This window comes from Lissotriton helveticus, chromosome 10, assembly GCF_964261635.1.
Source record: "Lissotriton helveticus chromosome 10, aLisHel1.1, whole genome shotgun sequence".
Lineage (NCBI taxonomy): Eukaryota > Metazoa > Chordata > Amphibia > Caudata > Salamandridae > Lissotriton > Lissotriton helveticus.
In genome coordinates this window covers 189,737,759-189,759,540 of record NC_136071.1, presented here as the reverse complement: position 1 = coordinate 189,759,540, position 21,782 = coordinate 189,737,759, and the positions used below count along the sequence as shown (strand labels likewise).

Below are 21,782 nucleotides of genomic sequence, written 5' to 3'. Positions count from 1 at the left end.
ACAGTGTTATTAATCTTTCACAATGACTTTAATCTGTTATTTTAGTACTTCCGGGTCGCATGACATCCCAGCCAATGCTTGCACTTATGCCGAGAATACCACATAGTGGGAGGGACTTTCAAGTATAATATAATCAGGGACTGGAAAGACATTGATGGTGTCTCAGCCAATTCTAATGCGGTCCGTAGAATTTCGAAGCGCTCATTGGCTGTCGAGTTCGCTGCACTTCGTATTGGCTCTATATTCTTATCTGAGCTGTTCTTTGTTACGAGATATCCAGGTCCCGTGCAGTTTGGAGCTAATACACAGTTGTTAGGGTGCCTGCCAGGGCTTTAAGTGGGATGAAAAAACTGGGGGGGTCTCTCAAACGGGCATGGCCAATGTAATTAAGGACTTGGCTTAAGAACACAAGCTAACAAGCATTGGCATAGCCAATAGGTCTTGCTTTTGGGACCTTATAAATATTTAGTTATGCAGCACAATATGCATGCAACAACATCAACTGTTGTTGCATGGCTAAACACTTATAAGACCCCAAGGGCGCGGCCTATTGGCTATGCCAATGCTTGTTAATATTCTGTTTTCTTCTCAACTCTTCCTGTGATGGAGGAGTCATTATCATCGAATTTGCCTGTCCCATAATACTTGTCATCTTGCCTCTGCCCTCACTTTCCCTTAGGGTGTCTGCTACACTACACCTACACTCGTGAAATTTGCATCCATTTCCTAACTTGAAATTCAAACTGCCAATTTACCTTTCTTTTGATTTGTTTATTCACACTTCTTCTCCTTGTGTGCCCACCCACAAGAAGGGGTCATGTCATATGGGCTGGTTAGTTTGTCTCTCTCTGGCCTCTTGCATTTGATAACTTTCCATTCCAGTCCCGTGGGGTCATGATACTTCTATTTATGCCCGATCTTAATAGCATCAGCTCTTTCCTTTGTACCTGTTTCTGAATATCTTGTTGCTAAGCCAATAGATCCTTCAGAGACCCATCAGAGACACGCAAATCTCTGATGCAACACTGCTGCGCTGCTCAGTTGATCCTACCATCTAACTAGAATGTGGAAGTGTTTTCAACTCTACAAAGAATATTAGAAGACCCATCATTGGTTTCCTTGTTCAGATAATTATTGTATCTGTCATCACAGGCATATTTTTACACTGCGCTGCAATTATGGTCCGTTAATCCAAGGCCAATAAGTGTTGTCCCTTGTGATCACCATAGAAGGTTATATATCTGGCATTAAACCTTGTGTCCTGAAGATGGTCAATTGGACTGAAGCCAATGAGACCGAAACGTCAACATTGCCGTCAACTCCAAGAAATCTTTGTATTTAAACCATATTTATTGATCACAGGATAATATTGGTTTTGTTATCTTTAGGAGCTGACATCTGGTTATGAATTGTGTGTTCAAATTTATTTGTACATCTCTTCCATAACATTTTTGCTGACATTCATTGTATTGATTTGTACCCCTCTCTATGTTTTTTCAGATAACATTCTCCTTTTGACTAGGATCCTCCGTGTGCTTTGCTTCTCTTCTGCGCTTTGTTAATTATATATACTGTTTTTGGTTGTCTTGCTGGACACCGTGGAGTCTGATGACTTGGCACTGACTCACAAGCCACTCTTTAAATATAACCACTTTTTGAATTAAGTAAAATCCCTTGTAGTCATCCTCCTACTTGATCAATTTCATTGCCCAAGCCTACAAGGGTTTATTGGGTTTGCCAAATCCGTTATAATTGTCGGTGTGACCCAGCGCACGGTTGAGGAGCTAAGGAATAGCGCCAAAGGTCCGAGGAGAAGGTGGCAACCAGGCTGGCGGCGGCCAAGTAGTCTGGGGGTGGAACATCAACTGCAACTGACTCAACACCCCATGAGGAGTTGGTGGAGTCCACCCTCCTGCCCGGGAGCATCAGTGGTGTGGCTGACATAGACAACTCCGACCATGCAACCACCAGCTAAGGTAAGATGCATGCCAAATGCCGTTGCACACATCACCATCCCATTCACACACTCAGGAATGCACCAAACACAAACTACTTATGCCACTCCGGTCCACTTTTTCCAGCACATACAGCAATGTGTCATGGGAGACGTAGTCAGATGCATAACACAGTGGGGCAATGAGACACAGCAATGTTGAAGCAGTATGTGAAATCCTGTAAAGGGAAAAAGCGATAGATAGCAGTTAGCCAATACAAATCGAGAAAACTTTATTGAGTGAGAAATGCAGACCATGTCACAAAATCAAAATTTCCCTTTGCATCCACAGCACAACCTGGTAAACAGGATGACAGTGCAGGAGCTGAGGAGGTGGAACATATGGATGGACCCCGACGATACCACAGAGACCACACATGTCCCACGGAGAAAACGCACCATTGTGGCACCACTGCCACCTCTGGAGGTAGAGACCCAGTCCACAGGGGAGGATGATGCTCAGGCTGAGTCAGGGCAGCGTCCGACACGGGTGTCAGAACAGCACACACTGCAACATAGAGAGCAAGGAGGCAAGGAGCCATGAGACGCAAGTAAAGGGCGAACACCAGCTTTGCCACAGATGAAGAGGTCACAGTGTTTGCTAGACTGGAGGGCAGCATGCTGCAGATGTAGCACCTGCAACAAAAATCAATGTGTTCCATCAACCGGCAGCTGTTCACAGTCAACAAAAGCCTACGTTACATGGGGAAGGGCATCATGGACATGGCAGGTGCTATCCGTCAATTGTGTGCCACATTAAAGAGGGACCAGGCAGCCAGGCGCAGGGTGAGCCAACATGCCGACAGCAGTCTGAACAGCTACACCAAGGTGGTGAACCCCCCGTGCACTGCCACTAGCCAGCTAACACGTCACACCGTGAGCATGCAAGTGGAGATGTACCACTGCTGCCAGGATGTGGAGAAAGGCCTGGTGCAGTCCACCACTGCTGTGGAACAACTGTAGACAGCCAACACAGGTAGCATCCACTCCTGGGCTCAGGGGAGAGTGAGGAGGTGTCCAGCGGGAGCAGCATCACCCCACCAGTGCCCAAGCCAAGACGGCGCAGTGGGAGACAGGGTGCAACACCTGTGGACTCAAAGGAGGGCAGTAAGCACCCAGAGCGGGCAGCATCAGTCCATTCCAGGAGGAGATGAACTGCCAACACTGAATCAAGCAAATGGGTGAGGCAATCCATTCCAACAGGACTCCTGACTTGCATACATACCTGCATTGTGGCAATAACATGTGCTACGTATAGCGACACTCACGGAGTCTCTCAGGCTGTGTGACAATATTCTATCCTGCAGCTAAGGGTTTGAATAAACACAGACCTGAATCAAAATATCTTTTGCATCATGCCATTATTACTCACCTAGAAATAGTTCTGTGTGATTTCATCCCGTCCCTGTCGTCTGGCAGCTGCCCCAACTCCAACCGCTGGTCTGCCAGGGGGATCTGGGCCATCATCGTCAGTATCAGTATCAGTTCGTTTTACTGGGATTCCTTTTCTCACTGCTATGTTGTGGAGCATTGCACAGGTGGCCACAATCTTTCAGCTGGTCTCAGGGCTGTATTGGAGTGCTCCTCCTCTTTTATGCAGGCAGCGGAACCGGCTCTTTAGGATCCCAAATGTCAACTCTATTACGCAGCGCGTAGATTTGTGTGCGCGGTTGAATCTCCTCTCCCTTGCATTGACTGGATTTAGGTATGCTGTCAGGATGAAGTCCCCCACTGCATATGCACTGTCACCTGCAGGAATGTAAATGAGAGGTGAGTCAATGGCCTCCACCCCAGTGATGTACTGTATTTTTGGATGTTTGACATGCATTTACCTCGCAGGTAGCCCTCACCAAACTTGCCAGCATTGAGGTGTCTATGCATCCCACTGTGCCTAAAGATAAGAGTTGTGGGTACTGCTTGGGTATTTCGCTACAATACCATTGATGATATGTTTGGCATTGCAGATGACCTGTATGTTGAGCGAATTATATGATTTGCGGTTTCGGAATACATATTCGTTGTTTGATGGGGGCGTGAGGGCCACATGGGTCCCATCTATGCAGCCAATTATGTGGGGGAATTGTGCAATCTTGTAGAAGTCAAGTTTTATTTGCTATAATGCCTGTTGTGTGCTGGGGAATTGTATGTGGTGTTGTAGCCTTTGTACCATTGCATCTAGGAATGCATGGAAGAAGCATGACAGGCAACTCTGGGAGACCCCACCTGTCACTGCTATCACCCCTTGAAAACTCCCTGAAGGCCAGTAAGTGCAGTGAGCACAGGAACTGCACATGGGCTGGAATGGTTTGGGTCCTGAATGTTGGGTGTTTCAGTTGGGGTTTCAGCTCATCTATGAGGTCCAAAATGGTCTTTGGGCCAGCCTGTACTTCTCATGGATCTGCTCCTCAGTCTGCTGGAACAGAGTGATGCGCACTCTGAAGATCCATTCCTGTCACCTCCTCCTCTGTGCTGCTGCACGACTTTGCTGCCTCCTGGCTATCACATTTAGCGCTGCCATTGTGTAAGTCCCTGTTGCATTGTGGGCTTATTTATATAGCTTGCACCTGGTTACCACCTGCATTGTATTGGTGGTAAAATTTCAGTGCAAAAGTGCGATTTTTATGAATTTGCAATTTGCAATTTTTTCATACATTGGTTAGCAAATTCTCAAACTGTGATTTCTCTATTGGCGTTTTTCGCAGGGTGTGTATCCCAATTTGCGAGTTCGCAATGGAAATTTGCAGATTTCAGGCTTTGCAAAATAAGTAATCGCTAAAATTGTGATCTTTTTTATTTTGCGATGCGAAAATGTGTCATACATAGCGATTGTCTATTTTGCGATTGCAAACACTGTTTTTTTGCGATTCGCAGTGTTTGCAATCGCAAAATGGTTTCATACATATGCCCCTATGCTCTCTAAATCTTCTAAGTTCATCAAGAAGGCGCATCTTCCATTGTTAGGTTTCGCCTGCATAGTGCTTTCACTCTGCTTGAGGAATGATATTGTTTTAAATATAAACTTAAAAGGGACTTACAGCCCACCTCCTCTTTTTCTTTGCTTCTCACTCGTTTCAGTGCATGCTACTTACTTTTCCTCCATTTCTATTTGGCTGCAGCATATTTTCCTTCATTTACCAATGCTTGTTCCTCATCTGCTTCTCTTATCAGTTTCCTGTAGCCAAAATACTGTTGACATCCTCTTCGGTGTAACTATTTTTCCATAAAGTTTTGCCTCTTTTTGCTTTTTACTCTTGCAGCACATTTATATAACAATTTATCACCCTGACAAAGTTTAACTGATTTGCCTAAAATCACAAGATGTCGAGCCACCGAGACTCGAACCGGGATCTACAACTTTTGAGTCAGCAGCTCTGGCCCCTGGCCACATCCTCTCCACTCCGGTGTTATTTGTCAGGGAGCTCTTTCCTTCTCCCAGAGGATGACTGATAGAAAAAATTCTTTATTAATCACATAGGCGGAACTGATACATAACCAACGCTTGTTCTTTTTGATGTACGTATCTATCCTGCCTTCCAGCCTTATCTTTATCTCTTCCACCCTTTTCTTTTTGTACACTGCTTCCTCTCTCTGGCTCTTCACTCCTCAATTATTTCCCTCCTACTGTCATGCTTTGCTTCTATCCTCTTCTTTGTCTCCAGTAGCATTTCCTTCCTGCAAAAATATTATTTGTAGAGACCATCTTGGGGCCAGGCACTATTCCTCCTAGTGTGGTCCTTGCGGTCCCTTGAATAGATGGGGCATGGGTGGAGCCTGAATACAAGATCTGGGGATAGACAGATCGCTAGAAATGTCCTCTTAATGTTTACCTTGAGAATGAATGAATATGGCGTAACGATAATTTACATAAAGCCTTTGAGAAATCGTGGTTTGTCACTATGACATACTGGCTATTAGAATTGCATTACCTCTCGTGCATTTTCCTGGATGCAGTCCTTACGCATGATATTTCTCCTTTCTGGCAGAATTCCCTAGCTCTAAAAGTTCCCCCAAAATTGCCCCCGTTACCCATGAGCCACCACAAAAAAGAGGAACATACCACACCAAAAGACACAAGAAAACAGGAAATAGTCAGCATCAATGCCCGGGTGGGAGGATGGGACTCAGGACTGCATCCGGAAAGACCAGGACTCAGAGTAATGAAGATTACCAGAAAGTAATCGGAGCATTAACAGACAGGCTTTTGAATAGAACTGGCATAGGTAGAAATATGGCTTATCTAGTTTCTGTTTGCCAAAATGTAATGTTAGAGGTGTTAATATGTCCTCATGCAGATGTTTTGTAAAAAGAACAAACTTGCCAAATTTAGTTGCATTACATACTGCGATAAATTGTTGATCCTCAACGAAACACCTAAGGGACTGAAATTCAATTTTACTGTAATGCGATTCCACTGACAAGTGCACTCTGCAACAGCAAACTTAGAAGCAGCACCACACTTTTACACTGTGTAAAGTTTATAAGGCAGGTATTAGGTAGGGCGTGAAACAAAAATGAGAGATCTTGTTATTGAAGAAAATAATTTAAAAACAGAAAAGTCATCTTAAATGGAAGTTTTTTATTTTAAGGCAATTCAAGCAAACAAGAATTCCACTAAGGATCAACAAAAGAAAAAACTGTATTAGCACATGCATGTTTTAATGTATACATGCATTAGTACATTCTCTTGTGTAGTCACTATACCATCAATTTACAAGCTGATAAAGGAAGTTAATATAGTTTTTTAGCCCACCAAGTGGGCTGTACCAGCCATTAAAGGCCTGCTCCAGCTTTAAGGGCCCAAGCCGAAGGCAAGAGCCTTTAACAAGGGAGCGGGCCTTTAATGGCTGGTATCTCCATACTACGGTGGTCTATAAAATTATTTGAATGGTGGAATGTTGAGAGATCATTGAAGACAATGGAGAAGCAGTGGCCTATATGAACTGGTATAGGCCCACTGCACCCAACAATTTAAAGTTCTAATAAACAGCTTCTGCCTTTTCTTTTTCTGCCTCTCCAAAATGCATGCAGGGGGCAGGCGAAAGGCGAATGCTGTGCTGCACGGCACACCAGAGCCTTCACCCTCCCTCCGATCTCAGAGTCACTTAGGCTTCAGAAGGAGGGAGGGGGATGCTGCTCAGCTCCTGGGTCTCTCTGGCTTGGCTGATCTACAAACAGCAGTTCAGCCAAGCTGGGAAGAACCAGGGGCTGACTTCAGCCCTTTTTACAGCTCTTGCTGTGAATATTCAAAAGCTAGCAGCCATGGCCCTGCATGTGGGCGTTAGCTGTAGAACATTCACAACAACAGTTAGGAACACAGGCCTTACAGAGCCTAAGGGGATTTCAACCCCCTTGTGCTCAGTGAGACATTTGTTTTACAAATCAGAACATAGTACCCTGGGGCTGAATGTTCTAATAGCTTTATAGCCTGCCCTAGCTGTCGGAAACAGTCGGAGAGTCACTCGTAAGGGGGGATAGTAAATTCCTTTCTCTCTGTTCTGACCAGTTGCGCCGTGCCGTGCCGTGCCTAACCACGCCCCTCCAGACCAAGCGCAGAGAGCACAGAGGTTACGGATCGCCGACCGCCGAATCACCGGAGCACTGTGTGGTGGTGCGGAGCAAGGAGCGCGGGAAATCGGCGCTGGAGACACAGTTTAGCCCGTGTTTTAACGGACCCCTGCCACAGGCGGACAATCGGGATAACGGGCAACAGACCTCCTCCCCAGCCGCGGATTGTTGTGAGGCCGGCGGGGAGGAGCGGAGTGTGACGAGGGGAGCGGGAGCAGGAGCCGTGCGGGAGCCGCTGCGAGCAGGGAGACTCGTCGAGTGCGTGATGCCCTTAAGAAGGCAACCACTGTAAGAGATCCCAGCGGACCGAGAGCATCCAAGCAGCCTCTCCCGGGTAAATCGCGGACAATAAGTTGAACAAGCTGAACCTGCCGTATCCAAAAGGCAGTCCAAAAGTCAGCCCATTGCGAAGCTTTGGAGCCGGAAGCAGGCAATAAAGGGAGTGGAATTCATGCTCCGGCCATCAAAAGAAAGTATAAACAACATCAGAAAATACCCTTAGAGAAGTATTCTTGGCAGAAATATAAGCGGGGCAAGGCAACAAGGCAGCAGGCGGAAGGCAACCGAGGCAGAACAGAGGTAAGTGAATAATTTTTTATATTTTTTTATTAAAAGTAAAAATTAAAATAAAATTTTAAGCATACCACCTTAGTATATCAGCTGCTGCTTAGAAATGGCACCCAAAAGAGGCCAAAAATTACCGGATGAACATGGAAGGAGTAAATCATTGGAAGGCTCAAAATCCCTCAATGAAAGCCTGGAAAGCCTTGCTTCTTCTATGGAAAATAATAAAGGGGCACGAAAGAAAAAGAAAGTCAAAAGAGTGACGAAGACGGCCCAGAAGGGAAAAAAAGGTGGTAATCAAACAACCATCAAACAGAAAGAGAACACAGCAGCGCTAAAATCTATAAAGGAATTCGTAGGTAAACACTATAGAACTTTAAATCCAGCAATAGCGTCTGTCTTAGATGAAGAAATAGTGGAAATTGGCGGAGAAATCGGGGAAAAATTAGGCTTGCCAGATGAAAACCAGAGTCGGTCAAACCAAGGAGATCCCCAGGAAGAAGCCAACCCTGATAACGAGGAAGGTGGTGTGATCCATAGATCCTTAAACCTGACACTACAGAGCCAAAATCACCAAATCTCGGCCCCTCGCCTTTCATCTTCACCGAAAATGTTCTCTTTGATGTCAGTAGGGACTGACGGCCACAGGGGAAACGACGACCAGATCCAGAGTATCATCTGGGGAGGAGCTCCGGACCAATTTCTACAACAGCAACCACGACAAAAATCCCCAATACGACAAGAGTGTTTAAGGACAAGCTACCCAGCAAACCCAAGCAGAAATATCACACAGGACTCGGTGATCTCGGAAACTCCAACATCCTCCCTGATGGAGTTAATCTTGTTAATGCAGAGAGCGCTCCAAGGAATCTTGGAAGTAACCCTATCAAACAACGGAGTAATGAAGGCACAGAAACAACACTTAAAGAAAATAGAAGAAGAACTTGGAGAAATAAAGTGCCAATTGCCAAGTAGGGTAATGCCAACAGACACAGTCCTACCAAATAAGGAAAGTGACAGGACAGTATCGGAAGAAGAAAGCTTGGTTTTACTTGAAAGGATGCCCAAATCTGCAGAACAAGCAGAAAAGGAGGTATTAGAACCCGTGAACAACGTGTACATATCAAGAAGACCCATGCTGATAAAAAGGCGAGGAGGGTATGTTACACTCGGGACTAGCAACAGGAAGGAAAAAACCAGGAAAACGAACCATGCCGGAACAAGAAAAGAGAAGGAATCAAGGAAAGGGAGGGTGGCTCCAGGATTAAATGCCTTAGCCCCAATATTTATAACACAAAGACCTGCCCCCAAAATCTGTGAGAGTACCAAAGAAAAAACAATCACATAGGGAGGCAACAGAGATTCTCCCCTCCACCCGTATGACGAGTCAAAGCGTAAGGCTATTGGATGATCCGGCCACTGATCAAAGGTGTATAAGACCACAGATACACGAAGAATCCAATATAAGAATCAAAAGCCGGAGAGAAGGAAGAACACTCACCAGCCATCAGCAGAACGAATTAAACATGAACTCATACGAGAGAGATGACAACAAATGGGTATTCCTGGACCTGTTACTAGCAGGGAGGAAAGGAAAGTCTGGAAGAAACATTAACCCCCCGAATAGGGCACAGGTTCTGTCGGTATTTTCAAAATGCGCTAGTCTGAGGGGGATCGGCACTAAAGACCTGCAGCAGGTTGGTTTTGTAGAAAACAAGCAAGGAAAGGAAATAACAAAAATCACATTATACTCAGACTTGGTAAAAAGGGCAATCCTGAATGCCACAAAGGAGATAACGCATCAAGGATTAAAGATTATCCCAGAGAGAGATATAAAACCTGTGAAAGATAATAATTTCTTAAAACAACATGCCGGGCTCCAGAAGAGACAAGTATTCCTATATAAAGAAACAAAAAGTGATCGAAACTCCCTGAACATTATAATTGAAAACATAGGTAATGATTCCTCATGGGGGAACTGGTCGTCTAACAGCACCCACGCGGAGGAAAGTATCGAAAGGAATACAGTGGCTACAGATGAGGAAGGAGAGCTGAGTGACGTCGAATAGGATAAAGGGGGTCCGCATGACCTAGGTCTCTTGTCTTGGAACGTAAACGGGCTAGGAAATGAACAAAAATGGGAATACATAAAGGAATCCATAAACAAAGTAGACATTGCCTGCTTGCAAGAGACCTGGTTATGCGACGATACCCCAACCTTTGACGGTTATGCCCAGATACATCAGCCGGCCATAAAGAAAAATCGTGGGAGGCCCTCTGGGGGCCTCATGACCTTGGTATCAACAAGAGTAATGAGGGAAATAAATCTGCTGAACACAAAATGTAAATGGGTACAATCAAGCAGAATTGAACTCTTGACGGTGGATCTAAAATATAAAATGATGATTTTATTGAATGTATATATGCAGTGGGAAAATGGGGAGGAGTATGAAAGGGAAAGGAGGTTTTTTAAGGAGGATGTTGACAGTATTTTAGAAAAATACTCCGCAGATACAATAGTGATATTGGGGGACTTCAACCATAAACTAAACCCAAGAAAAGCAGACCTTTACAATATGGAACAGCTAGAGGCATACGGTATAAACCCGGCAAGGTTCCCAGTAGGGGAAACCTCGAAACAAGACCAGGAATTAATACATATCTTAGGAGGCAGGGGTTTTCACTGTGTTAATGGAAGAATAGATTCAGATACACCAGCAGGAAAAACGTTTATTCAAGGGCAGCAGAACTGCCCAATTGACTATATATTCCTGCAGGCCTGGAATTTTTACCAGATAAGATCCTTTAAGTTAATTCAAAATGTGATGAGTGATCACAAACTCCTCCATATAGTAATAACGGGGGGTAAGAAACTGCAGAGAGAAACAGTGATAAACCAGGCGGTTGAGTACCCCAAACGAGTGACGACACGTCTAACTGAGGAATATCTGGAAAAAGTGAAGGCCACGCAAATAAAAATAAAAATGGCACCTGCCAATTTTGAAAATAAAAAACTGGAATGGTTCATCTTAAAACTAGAAGAACTGGTTCAATGCCTCAAGTTAAACCTAAAAAGAGAAGATCCCAATAGGGTAAAACAAAGAAATTATGGTAAAGGTTTCTCAGTAGTATGTCAAAACAAGAAAAGGGAGATAAGAGCAATACAGAGGAAACAAAAAAAGACCTTTACACAAGAGAGACAGGATCTCCTGGTAAAACTGAAAAAAGAATTCAAGCAAATGGTACTCTCTACTAAAAGGTTACATAAAGAAAAATGTTGGTTAGAACTTTTGGAAGCCATAGAGAATAAAAATCTAAGGAAATTCTGGCAACTAGTAAAGACAGCATCTGGCACTTCAGAGGGCGAATTAAACTGTGTGGTGAGTGAGGCAGCATGGGATACACACATAAGGGAATTGTACGGGGCAAGGACTCCCAGTCAGGAGATGGAGACTAAATCATGGCAAGATATTTCTGAAGATTTTCTTGCCAAATTTAACGAAGAAAAAGTAGAGCTCACAATAAAAGAACTCAAGCTAACCCGGGCAGCAGGCCCAGACAATCTGCCTGCAATAATTTTGAAGACCGAGGTTACATGGTGGGCAAGTTTCCTGGCCAATATGTTTCAGGTAGTGCTAAAAGATGGCGCAATGCCTCCAACCTGGAAGGGGGCCATAATCAGGCCGATATATAAGAAAGGGAGCAAAGAGGAGCCAAGAAACTATCGGCTGATTAACCTCCTAGACATTGGAGAGAAAGTGTTCTCTAAAATCGTTTTAAAACAACTGAATACATGGGTAGAAGAGTGCCAAATAATCCCCACAGAACAGGGTGGATTCAGAGCAGGCCACTCGACAATAGACCACGGGTTTGCACTATGGGCGTTGGCGAGGAAGTCAACGGAACAGAATGGCAAACTATGCTGCTGTTTCGTCGACTTCAAAGCAGCCTTTGATTCTGTAGATCGGGCCTGCCTATGGGAGATACTAAAGAGACTAAATATCCCGACAGATCTCTTGACCATAATAAAAGAACTACACAGGGAAAACTGGGGGCAAGTAATTAAAGATACAAGGGGCTCCCTAACTCCCAAAATACCCATAGCTAATGGGTTAAGACAGGGCTGCGTGCTGGCCCCCCAGCTTTTTTCTATCTACTTGTCAGATCTCCCGGCCTATTTAGAGGTGGAGGGCAGTGCCAGTCCAAAAATGGATGGGAACAAAATCCCATGCCTATTATATGCGGATGATCTGGTGATAGTAGATCAGACCGAGAGAGGCCTCCAAAGGAAGCTTAATGCTTTTAATACCTACTGTGCTGAAAAATTTTTGACCATTAATTTGGATAAAACAAAAACCCTATGTTTCGGGAAAAAGCCAAGCAGATTTAGCTGGTACATAGGGGACCTTAAATTAGAGACAGTAAATGAGTACCGTTACTTGGGTATTTGGTTCGATAGGACACTAAATTGGAGTACCCATTTAGAAACGCAAAAAGCAAAGGCTCTCTCCTCCATTTGCGGACTTAAAAGGTTCAATAGGGAATATGGTGAGATGTCACACCGGCCAATGCTCAGAGCTTTTGAGGCAATGATCCCCCCCCAAGTTCTCTATGGCGCAGAGATCCTTTATTTGAGCGGTAAGGGATCCTGGGACGTCATAGAGGGAAATTGCATAAAAAGGCTCCTATCACTTCCTAAATCTGCTATGATTCAAGCCATCAGAACAGAAATAGGTACAAAGTCCTGGGCGATATTAACCCAGATGGCTGTGATCAGATTCTGGAAGAGATTAGAAGACCCTGAAACAAAAAAAGTGGCATACTGGTGTCGCAAAGAAATCCAGAAAAGCGAGCTAAAATGGGCGAAGTCCAGTAGGGATAAAGTGAAGGGAATCTGTAACACTCTTGAGCTCGATTGGGACCTGAGCTCATTGCAAATCACTAGTACCAAAGGTGAATTGAAGCAAAGAGGGAAAGAAGTCTCGAAATTGCTTGATAGAGGCTATTTAAGAAAGAAAAAATCAGTGGTACATATGCTAAATGCGTGGTCCCTTGAGAATTGGTTCCCCTACCTCGACAGATTACCCAATTGCGGATACAGGCAAGAGATCCTCAGAATTAGAATCGGGATCAACCCATGGGTAATAAACAGAGACCTGAATGCAAAAATGTTAGATAAGGAAGGTCACTGCAAGTGTTACTTGAGGACAAAGGGAGACCCGCTGCATATCTTGTTAGACTGTTTTACACTCCTAGACCTTAGGAAACTTTTGTTGCGTCCTGTCTTCATAAAATATGATGTAAAAACAAGATCACAGGCAGCCAGTCTCTTAACAGAAATCCCCTACATTGATATCGCAATTGCCCTCGGGAAATTTTTAAAGGTGTCTCTGACGGCACTGAGAGATACAGAATAACATGTAGTACTGTATGAGTTTTTAGTAGATTGTATTTGTACGGAGTAATAAGAATAGGAATAGGTTTTATTAGACAAATTAAGTTTTAAGATAACTGTAAAATTTTACTGATTTTTTGTATTTTTGATAATGGTGTGTATGAACCTCGCATATGGACAAAGTTTTAAAAATAATAAGTCATACTCCATTCTGTGCTATTCTAATTGCATTGTTTAAAGACCACGGTCATAATAAACATATATTTTGACTTGACTTGACTTGACTGCCCTAGCTGTGCTATAATAACTATTAAAGGCCCGCTCCCTTGTTATAGGCCCTCGCCTTTGTTCCAGTCCTTTAACGCTGGAGCGTGCTTTTAATGGCCGGTATAGCCCGCTACGGGACATAAAGATATAGTATCAAAGTAAATCAAGACAGACTATGAGCTTAATCTTTTTTTTTTTACTGAAGACCTGGTTTACAGAGGCACACAAGTGTCAGAGCCCCAATGTCAGTTTGGTTAACATGATTGTAGAGTGTGCAAAGAACAAACTCTGATTTAAAGGAATAGCAAACAAAATCCAGGGCTTTATAGAGGACTTCATAAGGCTTTATAGAGGGCTTCAAAAGAATGGCCTCTTAGCGAAAGCTACCTCAACCAGGGGGTGAGTCATCTACCAACCCCTTTCCTTTGAACACCAGGTCGTGCCATTTTCTCCTCCTTACTAAACTCGGCATGGTTTTTCACAGATATTACCGGCCCAGTTTGAATGCGCTACACACCTGTGATGCCATCGCGGCACAAGGATTAGATTAGTACCACCACTATGTTCCTCCCAAACTCCCTTGAGTCTCTTAGCGCCTTAGTAATCCTTTCTATCCTTAGGTTGTCTTACCCCGTCCTGAAGAAGACTCGCAGCTGAGGTCCAAATCACCCTTATTGTGTTAGTCGAGTCAAAACTTCGACGCTCTACTCGCACATGAAGCCTGTACCGCTTCCCCCAGCCCATTTTCCGATATTGCATTGTTGCATAAAAATTGTATTTATAAAAAGTATTGTAAAAATGTTTATTACTGGACAGGTCTCTTTGTACTAGTCTTATTTACCAGTTTGTTCTTGGAAATATTTGAATTGTGTATTCCTCTAACCAGTCACCTTCACTTGCACTTACCTATCACGAGCACGTACAATCCCACTTCTTTCTTTTTTTGCAACCTTATATCAAATACTAAATTCTGATTTGGATTCTAAATATATAGAATAAACAGACCTTATTTGATTATAACTGTTCTGGCGCTCCTGTTTTACATTCATTGTATATTGTTAAATTTATTCTTGGAACATAGTGTCTTCCCACATGGTATTAAATACCAGTGTTGAATATGTATGCAACACACACTAGATAATTCTGAATTTATTTCGCTTCAAAAGAAGTCATGGACCAATACTGTTAATGTCAAGCCTTTACATGATTAAAAAGATGTAATTTAATCTTAAAGACAATGAGTATCAGGGAATCAGTTATGAATATTTGTGATTCATATTGCTGGATGTTATATAGTTCGTAGTTCACTTTACTAGATATGTGGATTTTTTGCGGATCTATTGTAGTCCCTATAACATACACACCTTCTATTCCATTGACTCTCCATTCTGCAGATGTATTTTGTGTATTTAGGGTCATCCGATCTATTATGTAATCTTGTTTATTATTTTTTTTAATTTAAATCTTTTAATGCTGAATAAGTTAATTTATGTTACATTTATATATCAATTATGGACTACTATACTTATCTTTTAATAACATGCATATATAATGGTAAATATGTAATTAAATATTTTTTCCAATAAAATAATGATGTTGTAAAAGAAAAAGTAATAAGGATCAGTGATAACCATAACCTGGTGAACCTATATGTGTTTTAGGCATTGTTCTTATCCCTGCGACTTCTCAGCTGACCCCTAAAGACGTTCATTACAGGCTACAGGCTTCAAAGGCCAGTTGCATCATTACTAGCGATACTTTGGCACGCGAAGTAGACGCTGTTGTTTCTGATTGCCATTTTGTGAAGACCAAGCTGATCGTACCTGAAGGCCGCCAAGAGGGATGGCTAAACTTTAAAGATTTATTCAAGTAAGTGTACTTTTATGTTATCATCTGTTTTCTTTGAGCAGTGAAAGTCACCGCGTTTGTATTATGACTGAATATGTATGAGAACATCTAAATTGTGTGGGGGTGTTGTTAAATCAGTAAGCAACAAAAATATTGGGGTGTGAATCGGGAATCAAAGAAATGATCCAACAAACCACCTGGTAACAAGCAAAGGAGTGAGCTAAATTATAAGATAGGTGTAGTTTCTTGTGTACTATATCTTTTTAACAATGCCCTACAAAATAAGCCATTGCCTAACATTAGCACAATAATTGATATACTCATAGGACAAAAAGATCACCTGAACCCTCAATTATGGCACCTATTGATAACTTCAATCTCATCCATCCTCCAATCACATTGGCATAGCACCATCATTTCACATAAACTTTGAAGAAGCAGTAACAACCGCGAGTACCGGCAGCCTGTATCCATAATTAATACCCAAAGCCTCTTGCTATGACAGTCCACTTACTAGAAAGCTTTTCCATTGAGAGAACCCCTGGACTGGTTGGGATTTTTGTTTATATAGACAATCACAGAATTGGAGTAGTCACAAAAAGTGCTTTGTACAAATTTATAAATGCATGTGGGGCATTACAAAAACAAAGAATCAATAATCCTTTGGTGGCATTCACATGTAATATCTGTAAACCTTACTTGGGTACACAAATGTGCATTTAAGTCTCTTTGCTAAGTTACGTTTCTGGAGCAATCAGCTGAGATTCAATCTTGAGAGAAAAGGATGCATTTCAGAATGTCATTCCTTTATCAAAGTTTTAGTGGTAATCATTTTATATATTCGATAAAGTGTGGTTCATTTTATTTTCACTCTTTTCCAGTTGTTGTATACACGAGCTCGTGGCGTGTTAGCTTCCTCTTTCTTCCCCTGCATGCGTGTATTTACAATTTCCATGTTGTTGTTCGAAGTAGACACAAGCGCATTATTCTGCGCTCGTGTCTGGTCTAAATAATGACTGGATAGTTGATGTCCGCGAGTCGGGAGGGTGTCTTTTGAATGTGGGTGTGGGATATATATATATGTAGAGATGTGTAACAGACCCGGCATTCGTTGCTGGGATATTGTGCCACAGACCTGTGGAAAATAAATGTGGAGCATCTTACCTGCATTTGGCACTCTTCATTTGGATGTGTGTGCAGGGGAGGTACTTTTCCTACACCAGTACATACATTTTTCACAATTATACTTCTTCCTGCTTTCATAAATCTATTCAAGAGTATCTACAATAATTAAAAGCGGCGTTTTGTGTAAACCAATATTTACGTGGCCTTCTCTTGATCAAGATACAACGTGCAAAGGAATTTTTGCTGTTTAATAAGTAGCTTCTCTCTTTAGATGTGAACAACTAATTCTTATGAATACTTCTAACAACGTATTCCTCAACTTTGGAATTTTCCAAGACGTCAGAATAGATAATATAACAGCAGATCCGGTGCATGGACTCTGAATCGGCTCATCGCTGCCTCCAGATATGACCACTATATATATATATATATATTCACTGAAAAAACCATAGGTTATAGACCATATATAGTTAGGAATTAGCATTTAGAAAACCTTATTTTACTCACACAAAACCATTGAAATTCCATATATAGTTAGTTGCACTAACTATATATCGCGCACCCGCAATCCACTGCTGATGATGTCACATATTACATCATTCATGACATGGTCAGTGACATCACTGATGACATCACTGATGACATCTCAAATGACATCACTGATGACATCACTGATGACATCTCAAATGACATCACTGATGACATCATGACACACCAATACCAGTTACTACATACGCACTCACTGATTCCTACGTCTACACACACATTCACTCATTCACCCATACAATCACTCATACATACAGTCACTCATTATTACAACACTATCATATGCAATCATACACCTATGCAGACAGTCACACACTGCCACTCATCCATGGAGTTACTCACACACCAAGTCAGTCCTGTAAAGAATCAATCACACTTCCATTTCTTCATCTATACAGTTAAACACAGAACACCATACTTCAGTGACATCACTGATGACATCACTGATGACATCTCAAATGACATCACTGATGACATCTCAAATGACATCACTGATGACATCATGACACACCAATACCAGTTACTACATACGCACTCACTGATTCGTACGTCTACACACACATTCACTCATTCACCCATACAATTACTCATACATACAGTCAGTTATTATTAGAACACTATCATATGCACTCATACACCTAGTCAGTCCTGTGAGGAATCAATCACACTTCGATTTCCTCATCTATAGTTAAACACAGAACACCATACTTTTCACACATATACTAACACATACTTACTCTCTTATACAATCACTGATACAAGTACACATTGATATGCACAGAGTCACACACCTCCCAGCCAGCCACACACACACTCAGTCTTCCATACATCCACTCATTCTTCAATATGTAAAACGTATTTAAACTTTACAAAAACACACAGACACTAGATGATGTCATCAGTGATGTCATTTGAGATGTCATCAGTGATGTCATCAGTGATGTCACTGACCATGTCATGAATGATGTAATATGTGACATCATCAGCAGTGGATTGCGGGTGCGCGATATATAGTTAGTGCAACTAACTATATATGGAATTTCAATGGTTTTGTGTGAGTAAAATAAGGTTTTCTAAATGCTAATTCCTAACTATATATGGTCTATAACCTATGGTTTTTTCAGTGAATTTTCAAGGTTTTGTAAATGCTAATTCCTAACTATATATGGTCTATAACCTATGGTTTTTTCTGTGAATTTCATTGGTTTTTTAACAGCTAATATCTGTAGCTGTAAAATGTATTCTTTAGGTAGTGCTTTTCTTCATGAGGTCTGGTCGCTTCCATACACATACAGATGTTTCAAAGATGATCAAGAAGTTTATCTGAATGGAGAGGAATGCACTGAGACGCCAGATCATTCACTAATGTGTAGGCACATACAGTTACACGGTTCATGCAACAAACACCGACCAAATATGGCTTGCGTGTTGCAAGGCACGCCAGTTCCTGCTATCATCCCCACGTTCAAGTTGTTGGAAAATGGTAGTTATTTGATGCTCAATAATGAAGATTGTTCTGAGTTAATTAAAAGTATTCCTTTTATCGTAACAGTAAGTGAACGGGTTATTTGCTGCAGAAATGTTCTATTTCCTCCCACACATGAACATAGGGAGTTTTCAATCTGGCCACAAATACCAACCTTGGGACACGTTTCAACGGCATGGCAAGAATAAGAGCTCTTTTGTCTCAGAGAGAGGTGGCCTTGAGTTCGGCCCGTGAAACTTTCGTACTTCACATAGCGAACACCCGTACAGAGGTGCACACCCTTTTAAATTAAGATTTGCCTTTCAATTTCAGCAACATGTTTCCGACTATCTTTAACGCATCCTCCACAAAGTCCCTGGCGCACTTTTTTAAAGTTGTTACCAGTGGTCTCGTGACTTCATTTGAGAAAATCTTTGGAGTCATCCCTACTTCCTTTCATTCCATTTTCTCCACTCTGGTTCATGGATTGGCATTTTTACTTGCATTACCAGCGGACGCTCTTGTGCTTTTTTACATTTTTAAATATGGATGTCCCTCCTATGCAACCTCACACCCTGCAGCTGCTGACACTGTTCCGCAATCGCATGCTAGAATATTATGGCACAATGCCGTTGGCGATATTAAGCACGGCATATGGATTATCTTTTCGATTCTCCTACTTCACCTGTGTCAAGCCTGTATTTCACTGCCTGACCTGTGATTTCGATTGGGCCATTGATTTGTGTCTCTGCGGACCGGTTTCTCCTGACGTCGACTTTAATCAGCTGATGACTCCTATCATTACTCACGAGTTGGTTTGTCCTGGCGAAAGGATTATGGCTGTGGCATTGATGCATGGACTACTTGGTCCCTGGAATTTACTGGCGGCAGCACAGTCTTTCTTGGAACAGAGCTTTCTTGAAAACCCACCGAGCTGTCCTCTGATGGTGATAGAGGATCCGGTGCTGGGAGAGCACGTATGTTCTTTTCCGCTTTTAAATTGGATGGCTGAACTGTTTTCGGATGAAGACGGTGACTTCCTATTGGAGGCTGTTGCAGCTTATTTTGCATACACAGTTATGTCATAGACCTTTTTCATGTTTGATATGCTGAGTACTAGCATTTCATTGACAATTCATTGACTTATTTGTCAAGTTTTTATTATTTACCTTGCCTATTGGCTTAAGACTCGATAAAGTACTTGGCTGTTTTATTTTTCTTTAGCATTAAATTTTCCTAGTTTTTAATGCTTTACCTTGCGGACCGTCCACATATAAACTTGCAATCTGCTCTCATGAGATGGCACTTCTATTATCTTATTCAGTTCGTTTCCGGATCATGGGGAGGTGTCATCTAGGTCCTGGATATCTTTACACCGTGTTAAGTTAGCATGGGCTCATTACCGGTTTAAACGCCATTTTTCCTTTTTTGCAACTTCTGCACAAGACACTTAGTTGTTGCTTTAGCTTTCCACCTAGTAGTTCATCGTGGTTTACATGAGAATAATATGTTATTGGTCTACTATCTGCTTTACTTGTTAAACTATATCTGTACAGCGAGTGCTAAAGTTTCAAGAACAACACGATACAGAATTGTTATGAGGTCTGATCTCCACGACTTCATACTCATAACATAAGTGCAACTTCTGCCAATTCTGGGCATGAGGCGGGTTTTATATTGCTTTGCCGAACACACATACACAATAGTTGATGCGGTTCACATGAAGAGAGAGCTGGTGTATGCTGATGTGATTCCTTCAAATCTAAGACACTAAAGTATGGGCACGCCCTAAACCAACACAAAGAGACCTTCTTAGCAAATAATATAATATGTGTATTAGGGAGGGTGAGATATAAGCAGCCACGGGCCGTGGAGGGAGTTACGATGGGGCAGGGAGGCGGGGAGGGGGAGAAGCAGGGTGGAGCCCTCTCTACCTTGCCCCTCCCCCTCCCCGCCTCCCTGCCCCACCGTAACTCCCTCCACGGCCCGCGGCTGCTTATAAGTGTTGCTAACTCTTATTCATTTACAGCATGTTAACATACTGTCACCATTCGCTTTTTATGTACTAGTAACTATGCTGGTAATTTTGCTACTGATAATATGTGTACTTGTATTCTCCACCCTGCTTCTCCCCCTCCCCGCCTCCCCGCCTCACCGTAACTCCCTCCACGGCCCGCGGCTGCTTATAAGTGTTGCTAACTCTTATTCATTTACAGCATGTTAACATACTATCACCATTCACTTTTTATGTACTAGTAACTATGCTGGTAATTTTGCTACTGATAATATGTGTACTTTTATTATCTAAGGTACTACGCCTGAGAAGACGGCATTAGTAAATAAACATTTCAAATACACATCTGTTCTTCTTAACTCCATGTTCTGGTTTCTAAGAAATCTATAACGACCGACTGTTCATGAGTTCCACGTATCCTGAGGTACTATAAGTTCATATTCTGGATTGTCTAAACATTGAGAGTTTGTTATATCCAATGTGACACTGTACCTAGCTTGCTAAGGAGTTTTTGATTACTAACGTGAGTTTTGGGACACCCTAATTCGCCGAGGTTCCAATCCTCTGTCCACAGTTCTGTGTGAGAACAGAAACCCTGCGACAGGGGCACCCCCGACCCTTGCTGGAGCTTCATCACACTTGCGATACAACTCCAGCAATGCATTCGCCGAGGTTCCAATCCTCTGCCCACAGTTCTGTGTGAGAACAGAAACCCTGCGACAGGGGCACCCCCGACCCTTGCTGGAGCTTCATCACACTTGCGATACAACTCCAGCAATGCGCCACCTTTACGGCACAGATACATCACGCATCTGTGCTGTTTTTGCCCCATGATGCGCCGCATTGTAAATGCAGCACACCATAGGTGACGGAACAGCGGCACAGAATGACTAACACATCCCTGGTGATGCGCCAGTCATCATAAATGTATCCCTATGCTTCTTATCTTGTTAGAGATGAACCGCCATATGTATCATCAAAGTTTTTTGCATTTCCTAAA

The 21,782-nt window shown here is 42.5% G+C and overlaps 1 protein-coding gene across 1 annotated transcript in view; it reads left to right on the top strand.

Annotated features, from left to right (window-relative positions):
- The window catches only part of LOC144786123 (acyl-coenzyme A synthetase ACSM3, mitochondrial-like), a 606,835-nt gene that overhangs the window by 262,698 nt on the left and 322,355 nt on the right, over positions 1 to 21,782 (top strand). The window contains 1 exon segment of the mRNA XM_078665089.1: positions 15,446 to 15,653. Coding sequence (XP_078521215.1) covers positions 15,446 to 15,653 — 208 coding nt within the window.